General features: G+C 26.4%; 1 protein-coding gene across 1 annotated transcript in view; it reads left to right on the forward strand.

The window, feature by feature from the left end:
• Positions 1-15,370, forward strand: part of LOC136989292 (nephrin-like) — a 124,288-nt gene that overhangs the window by 96,592 nt on the left and 12,326 nt on the right. The window contains 4 exon segments of the mRNA XM_067287413.1: positions 5,519-5,821; positions 6,037-6,159; positions 10,279-10,309; positions 13,764-13,837. Of these exon segments, the coding sequence (XP_067143514.1) occupies positions 5,519-5,821; positions 6,037-6,159; positions 10,279-10,309; positions 13,764-13,837 (531 nt within the window).

A 15,370-nucleotide genomic window follows, 5' to 3' on the forward strand; every position in this document is an offset into this window, starting at 1 on the left:
ATGAAGTAAATAAAATTAAAGATGACAATGGCGACGTGATGTTTCCAATACTTGGAAAGCTTTCAACAAGTTTGTTGAGTCTTCCCCACTCTAGTGCTTGTGTGGAAAGAGTCTTCTCACAACTTAATTTAATTAAGACAAAGATTCGCAATAGACTTCAGGTTGACACTTGTAATGCTTTTCTGCTATCAAAAGAGTTATTAAAAACCCAAAACCGAAAATGTTACGATTGGATCCCAGAACTTAAAGAAACTCACCCAATAGCTATCCACGATACCGAAACAGAAGAGATTGAAGATGTAGACGACATAATACATCTGTTCAACTTGTAAGATAAGATTTGCAATTTTTTATGCTTGTAGAATTGATTTTGCTAATTTTATTAAAGAAAGTGTTGTCTTACTATTCTTTTATTTAATTTAATGAAGTGCCTATGTGGCAGATTGAAAGTATACATATATATATTTTTTCATGAATACTTTGTTTACGTGCCTATATATAACCTATATATATATATATATTCACTTAAAGTATTTATGAATATGAATTTGAAATAAGCACAAAAACTTAGTATGATGGTATATTAATATCAAAAGCAACCAACCATAGAAATAGTACATTTTGAAGGAAAATAGTACATTTTTTGAAGGAGATTCAGTACATTTTGAAATTTCAAAACGGCAACACTGCTGAGATCGTGTGATCGTATCGGAGGTGATCGGATCGGATCAAGGGAGATCGTCGTTATCGAGGTGCCAACCAACTCTCTCGTTAGAAGTTACGTGTTTGTGTACGAACTTGTTCCTGATCGGAGGTTTTGTTAATTACAAGTCTGTTTGCTCGTAAGGAGTTCTTTCGACGAATTTGTACGGGAATAGTCGGTTGTTGTTCAGGAACTAGTGGTTGTGCATATTTAATTGTAACTCTAATTTGGATTACTTTTATATAATATATGTATACACAGTAAATAATAATATTTAGTAATAAATATAGCAAAACTTATTGCACTTTTACTAATCATTACTTTTCTATAATATTGAATATTTAATTTTATAAATCTACAGATCTTTAATTATGTTCTCATTACTAATGATAAAATCATAAGGATTAATTTATATTTAATTATAGTATGAATCATATTGAAGGTGGGAGTAACCTTTATCTATCTATTCAATTTTAACATTATAAGTTTAATATAAAGTTACTTATTCAGAATGTAGCATTATAATTTGTAACTGTACAATTAACTTAATTTTCTCTGGAATATTTTTAATATTATTCAAAGAAATTGATGAGAAAAATTACATTTAAAAAAATGTATATGGTTAATTATTTACATATAATTTTAATGTTATATTCTGGATGAATGAACATACTTCATAATTGTAATACTTAAATTTGCACAGACAAAAACAAAAGAGAGAACTGAAATTCATTTCTGTTTTTAGACGAAGGGCATTTGTAACTTGATTAAAACTTTGTTTCCAAACGAAAAATTTATCTATAAATTGAATAAAGTAATTATAAAAATTGGAATGTAGGGAGTATCATGAACAGTTATCATTATAATTTGGTAAAATAAAGAAATTATGAGGTAAAATTTATTTTTTATAGTAAAATATTCAATAAAAATTCAGAAAATTTTATAAAGTTGAAAAACTAGATAATTTTTCACTTGAGTTTTAAAAAATTTTAATGTTAAAAAGGACATCAGTTCTGAGAGCGATTCAAAACTCTATCATGAACAGATCTAGAAAAATATTATAGTTTAAAACTTTTTCATTAGAAATAATATTTTATACCAATTATAGGAAGTAGAATAAGAAGTTGAGTAAAAAATGTTATAGAAAGAATCTTAATGTTCAAAGAAATAATATAAAACTTAGAAACTGAGAAAAGTATAGAAAGTTGAAATGACAAAGAATTTTATAGGAAAAGAAAAGAAGTTAAAATGGAATTTGGCCTGCACCCTTGGCAGGTCAAATTAGTAGAAGGACGAATCTCTTGACCAAATGAGTAGTGAAAAATAGGGAAAAAAAGAAGAAAGACGAGCAATGAAGATAAAAAAATGCTGTGACAGAGGATGAAATGGAAAGATACCAAGCAAATCGTAATATCAAAAAATAGAAAAATGTGCCGAAACCACAGTTGATGTATAGTACTATCATAATACAAGGAACTGTATATATTTTCTCTCGAGTTAATAATAAAAATCGAATCTTTTCCAATTACTGTATATATAAAAAAGAACCTAAATATAAATGGTTTCGTTTACATTTCATTTATTTTTTATATAATGATAATATTTAAGAATATTTTAATGTTTAAAAAATTTTAAAATATTCTTTTCAACTTCATTCCTTTCATTCTGTTTCAATAAATAACACACAAAGTCAATAAGTATTTAATTAATTATTTGTAGATATAACTTAAAATATTATAAATTAATTTTTTAATAAACTTTATTATTTTTACATATTTTTTCTAAATAAATTGATTTTTAAATCTTTTTAAATATTTATATTAAAATATTTATAAAGAATCTTCTACACAATATTTATTTAACATTTAAAAAAATTTACTTTAAAATGTAAACGGCCGGTATGGCGGCTCACAGGCGTCCAGGCACCTTACACTATCCTGTGACAGATTTGTTTTCAGATTCTGTATTGCCGGCTCCAGATCCTTCACTTGTAGATGGTCGAAGCTAGCATCTCATCTGGCCCCACAAATGCTCGATTGGTGACAAATCCGGAAACCCGCGGGACAAGCATGTGTGGAAACCCCAGCTGTGTGCAGCCATGCGCTATCTCGCTAGAAAATGGTTGTTTGTAGCCTTGCTAGGAAAGGCAACAAACGAGGCACAGAATTTCTTGAACTTTCGGCTGTGCCATTTATGTTCCTCGCACCACTACTAGGAGTGACCGGTTGCCATATCAGATGGCTGTTCAGACCAGTAAGAGCAATGTGCCATTCAATATTAAAAGTACGATTTAAGCTCTAACCAGTGAGTCTTCTCACACTAAAAATGTGGTCTGTTTTCAAACAGAGCTGTGATTCGTCCCCAAATGACGATACGCTGTCAATCTGTAGAATACTTCTTTATGTTGGCACCCTGAAAAAGAAGCTGATGATGTTAGAGTCCTAATGGTAGGATTCGTAGAGGTGGTCTGTTTTGGATGTTTCCAGTGTTTGGCATCTCTGTACATGTGTTTTGACTAGCCACACCTATTTATAAAATACTAAACTAGTGATTTTAAAGCACCGTGATGACATTACCTGGCTTAAAATCAGACCACAGCTATAATCATTTCTATATCTGTTTGAATATAGTAGTATGCCGAATTTTGAAGTAATCGGATAATTCTAATTTGGTGCGTAACGTTCTTTGTTAATAAGTGCACGATCCATTCTCGATATAATGGATTACATAGGAGAAGTGCGGTCGCTTAGTGGCAAATATCCGTTACATCGGGAGGCTTGCCAATATTCTAATTTAGATATAGCAGCAAAGTACAAGAAATTCTTATATTAAAAATCTTTAAAAAATTAAATAAACGATAATATATTTATTCTTCTTGCCTTAAAAATATTGCAGTTAATCGAATTTTTAAAATTTGCCATATCATATAATGGTGACTCCAGAATTATTTATCTGATCTTCTCTAATATATAATATATCGAGAACTGTTATAACTAGGATAAATATATAAATTAAATATAAATATAATATAAATATAAATTTACTGCTTAGTTTATTAATTTATATATATATATAACAAACTAAGCAGCAAGTTTATTAGTTTATTTATTACAGAATTTATTCAGACGCTTTTTCAGAACAGATTCTTTATTTTAATATAACTTTATCGAGAACATTAAAATAATTAAAATTCGAGTACCATTAATAATAAATTAGCTGAAAAATGTCTATTTTTAAATATTCATATGAACAATTTATTAGAACTGTAGGTGTTTTGTACTGCTTTCACGTAATTTTAATACTATAACAATATTAAAAAATTGCATATTATTATTTTTTTTATTTTCATTTAAAAAAAAGCAAGAAAAGATTATAAAATATCAAATTATAAAATAATTCAAGGATAACATTTCAGATTAAAATGTTATTAAATTTTGTTAGAAAATGAAAAAAATAATAATATTTTATTTCCATTACTTATTACTATTATTAAATTTTAAGCTATAATTTAATTTAACTTTTTGAAATAAAAAATATCATTAAATAATTATCTTTAACGAACATGAAAAATATTATATAAATTTTTGTTTTTTCATTAAAAATATGAATTTGCTTTATAATAAAATATTTAACTATTCAATATATAGTCGAATCTTCAATGACGATCACCTATACACGGCAGTCAGTTTTTGATGAAAATTTCTTTTTGAAATGCGTACAAATTAACCTCTAAACAACCGCCCATCTCTTACGTTTCTGTCAGTGACAGAAACGTAAGAGATGGGCGGTTGTTTAGAGGTTGTTTTGACTGTTAAAAGTTGTTTAGAGGTTGTTTTGACTGTATATAACCTCTTAACAACATAGTTTTTTTATGATAAATTGAATATAATTTCAGTAATTTAAGTTACCTTTTTAATAAAGATTCTTTTAAAATTATTATTAAAATGTTCAAATATGCTTTAATTTTTATTTTAGGACAAGATTAATAACGTGTATAACTATTTAAAAGAAATACTTTTTATTGAAGCAACTTATCTTATATAAAGAATAGTAGAGAAAAGTAATTACAATTGTAATTACTATTTATCAATCTTTCATCTAATTAAATCTGTCTTTCTTTTTTCTTTCTTTATTTTGTAATTTTTCTTAAATGAAATTATTTCAAATTGACATTTAAAATAAAATATAAATTGATATAAAATTATTATTATCTATATAATAAAATGATTTTCTAAAATGGTATAGTTAATTGAAAATAAAATTATTCACTTCTCTTCTAAAAATTAGAAGATTTTCAATGCTTAAAATATAATCGATACGCTTAAAATCTGACAGCATTATGAATGATTATAACTTATCACATGGTTACGTTAGATCAATCGTGCAAAACGGAAGATATGCATTCATTACCACATTTATTTTTATATATTATAATAATATATCGATTCTATTCCATTATCCTTAAATAAATATTAAAATTTATATATTATAAATTTTTAAAAAATCTCTTACAAAAATTGCACTAGATACGTGTGATTATCATTCCTTCTACACGAATATAAACTCTCTAAAGACGAAAATTATATTAAAATTTAAATATACTTTAAGAATTTTTAAATTAAAATGATTAAAAATTTTATAAAGTTTTAAATTAAATAGCTTTTCTTTAAAAAAATGCTTTTTTTAGTGCGTGATTTATTCACATGACACGCTTCACTTTGTAAAGAATGCAAAATATTTCACTTATGTAATCTGTTGGAGTTGTATGTTTGGATTGGTTTATTTTAAAAAATCGCTGTTTTTTATATGTTCTAGGCCCTCCTGATCCTGTTGAGAATTGTTCGGTTACAAATCAAACAGATAATACTGTTGCTATTCAGTGCAATGCAGGTTATAACGGTGGGCTCCAGCAGCATTTTGTATTGGAAATTCATGACACTATTATCCATCGATTACTTGTTAATATAACAGCTGATGTACCGTGGTTCTACGTAAGAGATTTACCGTCCGATACTCCTTTAATTCTGGTTATATATGCCGTGAATAACAAAGGAAAGAGCAAATCTTTAGTAATCAAAACCTATACTTTAGCAAGTCAACGCAGAGAGGATGATACTGGTAAGTTCTAATCAATAATTGTAAAAATTTTTACTCTTATTTAAAAATTTCTTCATTTAATTATTGGATTTTTACATATTTTTACATTCTTTTATATTATCGATTAGTTAATAATAATAATGTTCTTTATGACATTTATCGATAGCATTTGTATATTATGTATTACTTATTATTAAGAAGCTTGAGAAGAATATGAGTAATAACTCTTGTTCTAGATAGTTGGAGATTAGGATTTAGTCCTGTCATGATTATTCTTTGCTCAGTTGTAACAAGTTTGGCTCTAGTAGCATTTCTAATCATCATTATAGTCAAATGCAAGACTGATTATTATCTGAAAGGTAAGTCATAATAATATATCAATTAATAAGCATATAATTGCATTTCTCATTAAATATGTTCGTAAATAGAAAAGATATATTATAAATAATTTAAAATTACGTATTTAATTAAAATCCCCTTGGCTATAATTTATCAAAATGCAAATTTAACAAGGTATTAAGTATTTATTAATTTTGTAATCGTACACAGTTTATAGTTGTGTTTTTAATTAAAAATAATAATAGTTAATTATTAAATTAATTCGTATTTAAATCCCTTGATATATTTAAATATTCGGCACATAAATTTGAACAAATTTACTTTCATTTTGTTTATAAATGAATCAATTTTTTTGAAGATTCTTTTGATTCAATAATACTGAATTAAGATAAGTGATATAAAGTTTTTGGAAATCCATAAGTATGGATTTGGAGTTTCGACTCGAGTGATTTCGAAATTTTTCTGCCAGCCATTTTTACTGTTTTATTTTTATTTTATTTTATTAAAAATAAACTCAGTGGAAATCAAGAAAAGAAAAGGATAAAATTTACTTTAAAATACTTTAAACTAAAAATAAAAATCCTATTATTATATAAGTTTTACTATTAAAAAATGTTTATTTTGTTTAAAATTATAATAAACATTAAACTTAAATTTGATTAAATTTCGATTTTTTTTAATCGATAAACCGGATATCTATCTCTGATTATCCTCATAGCTATTCCTGTAAGACACATTCCTTATAGTTACACATTCGATAGTGTTTATTAAGTTATAGGGCCTAAATTTTTGGAAATTTTAAAATGTGGATTTGGTCTTAGCAAACATTGATTCTCAGCCGTCCACTAGTACACTGGCACAATTTACTTACATGGTACTTACAGTTTACTTCTTATATTAAGACGGTTTACTTATGTGGGACTTAAGTAAACTGTCTTAGTATATGTAAACTGTATTAGTAGACAATTTAGTACTCTTTTGTTGGCACGCAAGTAAACTATCCATTTAACAGATAACAGTTTTCTTTTGTCTACTAAGGCCTTTGTACTAAAAATCTTTCTCCTCATCCTCCACCAAGCAGGAAGATTGGAATTTTATTTGCATTTTATTCAATAGAATTTTATATTCAGGATTATCTAGCAAGATCTTCTATTAAGGCCAGGACATAAGGAATATAGTTTAATATTTAGATAAAAATTGCCACATAAATACTGTTGAAAATACTGATACTTCAAGACATCATCTCAAATGATGATTTGTTAAAATTTATAAATAGAAAGATTTTTTGTTGTCTCTATTTTATAATATATAAGTCTTTTAATGTAACAATTACGGAATGTAAAACTAAATTAGTTGCTGCAGAATATTGTTTATTTTGTTCTAAATTGTAAGCTGTAGTAATTTCGAGTTTTAGAAAAAATTTGAGTTAAATTCCAAAACAATAAATGTGAATATTCCATAGGTAATTTTAAAGATGAAGTGGTTTTTATTCTGCTAAAATTTCAATTGCAACATACACAAAAATGCTTTTATATTTTATAAAAAGCTTAGAAATATATAAATTATTGTTTACCTTTTAAATAAATTGTCTGTCTTTCCAGTTATTCATTGAAATGTCTATCTGCCAGATTTATCCTTGTAAAAACAAAAAGTATATAACCGCAACACTCATTCAAGATGTTATGTTATTTTTCTTCAAAATAAGCTAATATATTTTAAAAATGTAACATGATTAAAATGAAATTTTCATAATTAATTTTATAATGTTTTTTTCATGTAATTCAGAATTGATAACAATAATTATGAGTCAATAATACACTGCTGGCCGTTAAATCGCTACACCAGGAAGGAAAGTAAATAACAAAATCATGTTTATTGTATACATACATATAATGAGAGGAAGACATGATTAAATTGACAGGTATCTTGAGGTACATAGCACCTAGCATATTGTACCTTCTTCCTTTTTCATGCAAATCTCGCGTTTGTTGCATGCCGTTTGTAAGGTATGGAATCGCCAAGACGCGCGATTCCCACCTGTTTGTTATAACGAACTGTCATAACGGAAAAGTCGTTAGGATCGGCCGGTAGAAACGACCGTTAGAAACTTCCGTGGGAAGAACCGTTAAGTTTCAAATCGTCGACCATCGGACGATTGGCCGGCGGGAAGTGACCGTTGGCGGCCGTTGCGGGAACATTCAAATTTGATTGGAGCAGGGTTCGAACGCCGTCAACTATTTAAGCTCGGATCGAAGTTCGTATCGAGATCGGCTGTCATCGTATCGGAGGTGATCGGATCGGATCGGATCGGATCAAGGGAGATCGTCGTTATCGAGGTGCTAACTAACTCTCTCGTTGGAAGTTACGAGGTTGTGTACGAACTTGTTCCTGACTCGGAGGTTTTGTTAATTACAAGTCTGTTTGTTCGTAAGGAGTTCTTTCGACGAATTTGTACGGGAATAGTCGGTTGTTGTTCAGACTAGTGTTTGTGCATAATTAATTGTAACTCTAATTTGGATTATTTTGTACATTTTACTGTAAATATAAATTTTGTGTTTCGTCAAACCGACTGAGTGGTTATTTTGAACATTACTCCGTTTTTATGGTGTAGCAATTTTAATGGCCAATAGTGTAATTATTGTTATCATCAGTTAAAATAGTTTTAACAGAATTAATAAAAAATATATTAAATTATTAAATTTTTTCACAAATTTTAACCAAAATTTTATATATTATATTATAATATATATATTATATATATATATATTGATATATATACATAAAAGTTATTAAATTAAATTAAATAGAATTAAATACGAATTTAATTTAACTGTTAACTCATTATTTGACTTAATATACAGATGGCCATAATGTTATGTAATGTTTTATTGCAATTCAACAAGGATTATATAATTTTTTCTCAAACATCATTGAAATCATCATATGGCTCACCATTGGCCGAAGTGGATAAACCACTGAACAATGGTCACGGATTCACACACCACCAACTAATCCCATGTAAAATTTTCTGGGTTTTTTTCACGTGTCCAACAACTAAATAGTGGCCAGTTTCCGATAGAAAGTCCTCTCGGGAGACATTTCTCTTGGTAAATTACGTGGGCGATCTGTCCACCTGTTGCGTTTTCTTAGCTCATCAATCCAATCCAAATCAGCATGAAAAACTATCTATATTACAATGTGTTGCATATGTTTATCTCCAACTTCAATTTCGATCTTCTTCAATTGTATCCTAAAGTTTGGCATGACACTTCGAAGAATATGTCTATGAATAGCGAAGATTTCACTCTTGATAGATGACGATATCTTTCATAATCTTTAGGTTGGTTTGGTACACTGTTCTCAAGATATCTCTACGAAAATATGTCCCAAGAATTCAAATGTAGAGAACAAACAGCCCAGTTAATTCCTTTCATGGTTTTTTAAATGAAAATACATTGAATATGAGTGTACGCGTATTGAACAGGTTATAACTTTGTATAAATGACTTTACACGTTGATTTGAATTATATTTGAAGCACACACTATATTATAACGTGTTTAATATGTTTGCCCACAACTCGAGCTTTGCAACATTGAAAATACTTTGTAAATGAACTGACCAGTCTGCATGTCTTCACAACTGAATTATTGGAACTTAGCTTCATCAAAGATAGGGCCAATCAAACGAACTCAAAGACTTTGGAGGAAGGCGAATCATCTTTAGAGTGTAAAATCTTCGCTATTTTTAGAAATGATCTTCGAGACTTCATACTAAATTCTGGGATAAAATTGTGGAAGATAGATATTGAAGTTGAAGATAAAACACGTAATATTGAATGGATGAATGATATTGTAGGAAAATACAATGTTTAATTGTAACAAAGCATTAAATTTGTAAGGTCTTATATTTTTTAATGTTTTATTATTAATACTTTAATCTTTATAAAACGGTTTTTTTATTTTATAAATCAAATATTTATTGATTATAAAGATAATGCCTTAGAAAAGAAATACTGTATCTCCCTCGATTGATAATTATCTATAATTGGATAACTCATCTTAATAATATATAGAATTATATTATTAATATAAAAATTATTTTTAAAATTTTAAAACAATTATTTTTATTATATTTACAGTTAACACAGTTAAAAGAAGGCACGGTGAAAAGTAAGCGTAAAATTATATTTATATAACCCTACTTTTATAAATAAATAATATATTAATATATTATATATGTATGTATAGAATAATAAATTTCTTAAAATTTTTAAAGGATTTTTAAAAATATTGCTTCAATAAAAGTCGTATTAAAAATTACTAATAAAAATATTTAATTTAGAGTAAAATTTACAAATGTAATTTATAATATAATTTAATGGATAATTTTATAACAAAAACACATTTTTAATGGTAAGATTAATATAAAAATATATTATAATTTAATAGAGTAAAATATTATTTTAACATAATATATTTTTTCCTCCTTGAATTTTTAATTTTAAAATAAATTTTTAAAGCTGTTACAACAAAAAATCAAATCATATAATTACATTAAATAATTTGATAAATATTTCAAAACTAATATTTAAATTAAAGGGAAAAAATACATTAGAATATTTATTAAGATATTATGAAGAAAATTGAGTAAAGATGTAAAATTTTTTAATGAAAATTTTTACGAAATAGTGACGATATTTTCTAACCATTAAATTAATATTATTATTAGTTTTATTTGTTCTCCATTAAAAAAATTCACTACAGTTCTTAATCTGTAATTTAAATATCTTTACTAAATTCCTAAGCACTTTTATGCGGAAATTTAATGTATTTTACACCCGAAACATTTTTATTATCCTTTAAAATGTTAAGAAAAATAAATATATTAAATTTTTTATCTTGAAATTTAGCGATATGTTACTATAGAAACCGTTTGAAGACTCGTAAACAATCCATTAAAATATATTAGTAGAAGGATCAAATTACGAGCATAGAATACATTCAAATAAATTTTAACTGAGGGAAAAATATTATGTTATATTTCTTGTCAAAAAATAAGCCAAAACAAATGTCATGCAGGTAAATGTAACTAAAGTATGACAATGAAAGATTGTAGAAGTTTTCTTAAAGCAGAAAAATAAATATGAAATTTCCTTACTGTATATATTTTCATGCATAAGATATCATCTAACAAAAATATATATTTTTAATTTATTAAGTTGTAATTTATTAAGTGACATCTAAAATCATTTTTCATTAAGTATATTTCTTCCAATTACAAAAAGAATAGAGTGAGAAATGTAGAAGAATCTTTTTGATCAATCGATAGAAAACAGATAAATTTCTTCAATAAATTCTTAAAGTTTCTTAAATTGTAAGTTTGAATAAATATTTTCTTCTTATATTAAAAGGATTTTTTGGAATAATAATCGTAAAAAATTTTTAAAGTAACATTGATGTTTGATTGCCTACCGATTATGTTTTCTGTTGCTAGTGCGTGTATGGCTTCTGTGACAGATCCACGTCACGATTTGTCATCCTTCAAGCTTGCTGACTAGAGTTACCATGGTAACTACGGAATTTCCCCAATAAGAGTTCCTTTAATCCTTGCATAACTGTCTAGCTGAGTTAGATAAGACATGACCGATGACATAGTAGGTGGATGATTTTTCTTGGTGGACAGCTTGATGACGTTTCTCACTGACTTCAACAATGTACAGTTCCTGAGTTTCTTATATCAAAAAGCATTTTATATATTGTGTCAAAACTATAATAACTATATATATATATACACTTTTATGTTTTTTTCTAATGTTTTCTTATTGCCTAATGTTACAAAAAGAAAAGGAATCATGGCTTAATGTTATGAGAAAATGACATTTATACAACATATTTACCGATAACAATATTATGTTTTTTTAGATAGATATAATACATTTCCATAAAAATAATTGCTTTAGAGGACCATAAATCTACTTCAGTACCAATTCAAACATAGATATACGTTTGCAAATGAACACTTTCAAAGAATATTAATGCAAAATTACCATTTACTATCCAATATTACATACAATTTAATATTAAAATTAGAATATTTATTCATGTTTTTTACAAGTATTCACGACGTTAAAATTTGAAGTAATAAAAATAAATCATGCATTTTAAGTACTATCAAAACATATAAATATTTGTTATCGATTAAGTAGAAAATATTTTAAAAATAAATCAAATAAAACTAATCTACCTTAAACTCCAAATAAAGATGAAATGAAGAACTGTTTGGTTCAACCAACGGGGAACTTTTATCTTCTAGTTTTTCTCCACTACTTGCAACTAGTCATAAATCATTTTGTCTTCAGCTTGATCTACAACGAAGTTGAAGTTAGTGCACAGCACACCATTGAGAAAGATCTAAGAGCTTCCATACATTGTATACACGAACATTTCTTCAAAATAAACACTATTTACTTCTAAAAAACATATATACTTTTATAAAACAAAAGAAAACATCATTATGAAATGTAACTACTTTCAAAATACAGTTATTTAAATTACTACCACTAAAAAAACCTAACCCAAAAACTTGAATTTTTTATTTTTGTTTTTTATTTTTTACAGAACTATAATTTAATTTTTAATTTCTTTGCCATAAAAAATTGGATTATACTTAGTGTTTTCCGATGTATTTTAGTTTGATAAATCATTTTTAGTGAGTTGAAAGCCAGGTTACTTTATTTAGAAAAAATTCTTTTTTCTCCTCTAAGGGATCGCGTACCACCGGTTGAAAAGCAGCGAATGAACGTATAATTTATATTTATGTGTATTAGGAAGTCTATTGATTATATGGCAAAAGTCTGTATTAAGATATTAATAGTTTAATTAGTAAAATTGAAATTTTACTTACTATGAAGAGAGTAATTATAGAATCTTGCGATTAAATACTATACAAAACATCTCTATTGTTGAGTGAAAATCAATACTGAAACATCTGTCTAAGTACTTGGAAGGAATATATATACTCTTTATCTTAGTAGACACTTTACAAGTTTCGAGTTACTAAATAAATTAGAATATAAACCTAAACTTCGGTATACGTTAAAAGAAGAGAAGGAAAGAGAAAAAATTAATTTATTAACTCATTTTATCAGCATTTTTATTCATTGAGACGAATTAAATTAAAGATTTCAAAGTTAATCAACAGATTTTTTTTTATTAAAACTTTTTCTTATATATTAATATAAAAACATTACTATTTTCTATGAGTATAAACTTAATATTTCTCTCTTAATTGTAATTAATATTTTAATTTGATCTGATTAATTTACATGCGTAGAAATATGATAATAAGCTTAATTTTTAATGAATATGTGCAATTATTACGGAGAAAAATATTTTAAAAATTGTGAAATAAATTTATCAATAAATTAATTAACATTGTAAACTAATAAATTCAAGTTAGACCAATGAGATTAAGGTTATTAATAATTAGAAAAATGGCTAAAGACGAAGAAAAATATGCATAAATGTAAATAATAACAATAAAAAAGAAACAAAATCATAACAAATATTGTCGAGAAATTGTGTGTTTGCTCGAATAGCTTAAAACTTTTAATATCCGTTGCAGAGAGCCTCAGGAAGATCACCAGTTGCGTTTACGTCCATCTCTAGCTGATGAAAAGTGTCCTGATGTTATACCGGGTAAGAAAACGGAATTCCCCTGTGAGTTAGCAAACATTATATATATAAGATAAGTGATTCGACCTGAAAATATTTTAAGCTCTGATATTTATAGTATATTAACTTACTATCGCTGTAAGTAACTTCAATCCTTTCCATTAAGTCATGCAAGCGATAACAGGAATTACCCTGTTATCGCTTGCATGACTTAAATATAGTAATTAATTGTAATTTGCTAATTTAAATTCTCTTTTTTATTATGCTGTATTTGTGATTTTTTAGAGTTTTCTCTTGATTTTTCTATAATTAACGATTGAACTTTTTATGAAGTACCAATTGTAAACAAATCGATTTTATGTTATATATCTTCATTTTCAACACCTTGACTTTGGAATTGTATAGGGTAAACTGGTCTAATCATGAAAAATGGAAGATTTTACTTTCCCCATCCATAATCTGATATCTTCTCTTTCTCCATTCAATTCCATTTATCCAACTGCTGGAAATGTCGGGCTGTGAAACGCCCAGTTACTTTTCAATCAGATGTTAACGGTTTTGATCTGAGTTTTTATACACCAGAGGAAAATCTTTTGCTATTTGCATTCTCCAACCTTCTCTCCATAAAACTTCTATTATTCAATAACTTCAATATTTATTTATAGAGAAGAGAGTTTCGATAGATTCAAACAATTCTCTCTCCCTTTTTTTCTTTTTTCTTCTTCCTCCTCCTCCTTCTTGCTTTCATCTTTATTTTCTTTAACTAATTTCCTTAAAGAAAATATTATAAAAATTTTGTAAAATTTTAATTAAATTTCTAACTCGAAAAATTAACCAAACAATTGATAATTATAATTTATATATTAATAAATTTTAAGAAATTTTATCTATCATCTTAAATTTTATATTGTATGATAATGAATAAATATATTCTTTATTTTCTTCATGATAAAGTTGATTTAGAAATTTAATTTATTATCCACATTTTTCTACAGAAGATTGATTAATAAGATTATAGGTTATCCGTGTAATCTAGTTCTAAGAAAACTATCAATTTTAAATTAAGAGAGTGATGCAGAAAGCATTGATTGATGATTTTCATTATGTTTATTTTGATTATAAACTTCCCCAATTTAATAATAATAATAAGAAGAAAAAAGATATCGAGAAATTGTATATCCAATGTAACAAAATAGTGTAACGCGTTTAGAATCCCTGAGTAAATCTTGGAGAAAATCGAATTTACGATTTTCTTCTCAAGTACGTGATCATGATAGTGTGCAGAATGCACTTTCTCAGATTGTAAGGAGTTAACGATTCTTTTGCTACCCATCTGAAAGGTATCTTAATGCTAGTATACGTAGGCTTCTTTCATAATATATATTACTTTTAAAATATTTTTTAAACATTTATTATTATGTTTATCAAGTTTTTGAAAGAGTCATTTGCAGAGCCATTGTTCAAAAATTGTTATAAATTTAAATGAAACTTGAACTTTACGTTCATATTAAATTGAAATGAATTCAATATTTAATATATATTCAGTACTTTAGTACT

Source organism: Centruroides vittatus, unplaced genomic scaffold (genome assembly GCF_030686945.1).
Source record: "Centruroides vittatus isolate TY-2023 unplaced genomic scaffold, ASM3068694v2 scaffold_464, whole genome shotgun sequence".
Taxonomy (NCBI): Eukaryota; Metazoa; Arthropoda; class Arachnida; order Scorpiones; family Buthidae; genus Centruroides; species Centruroides vittatus.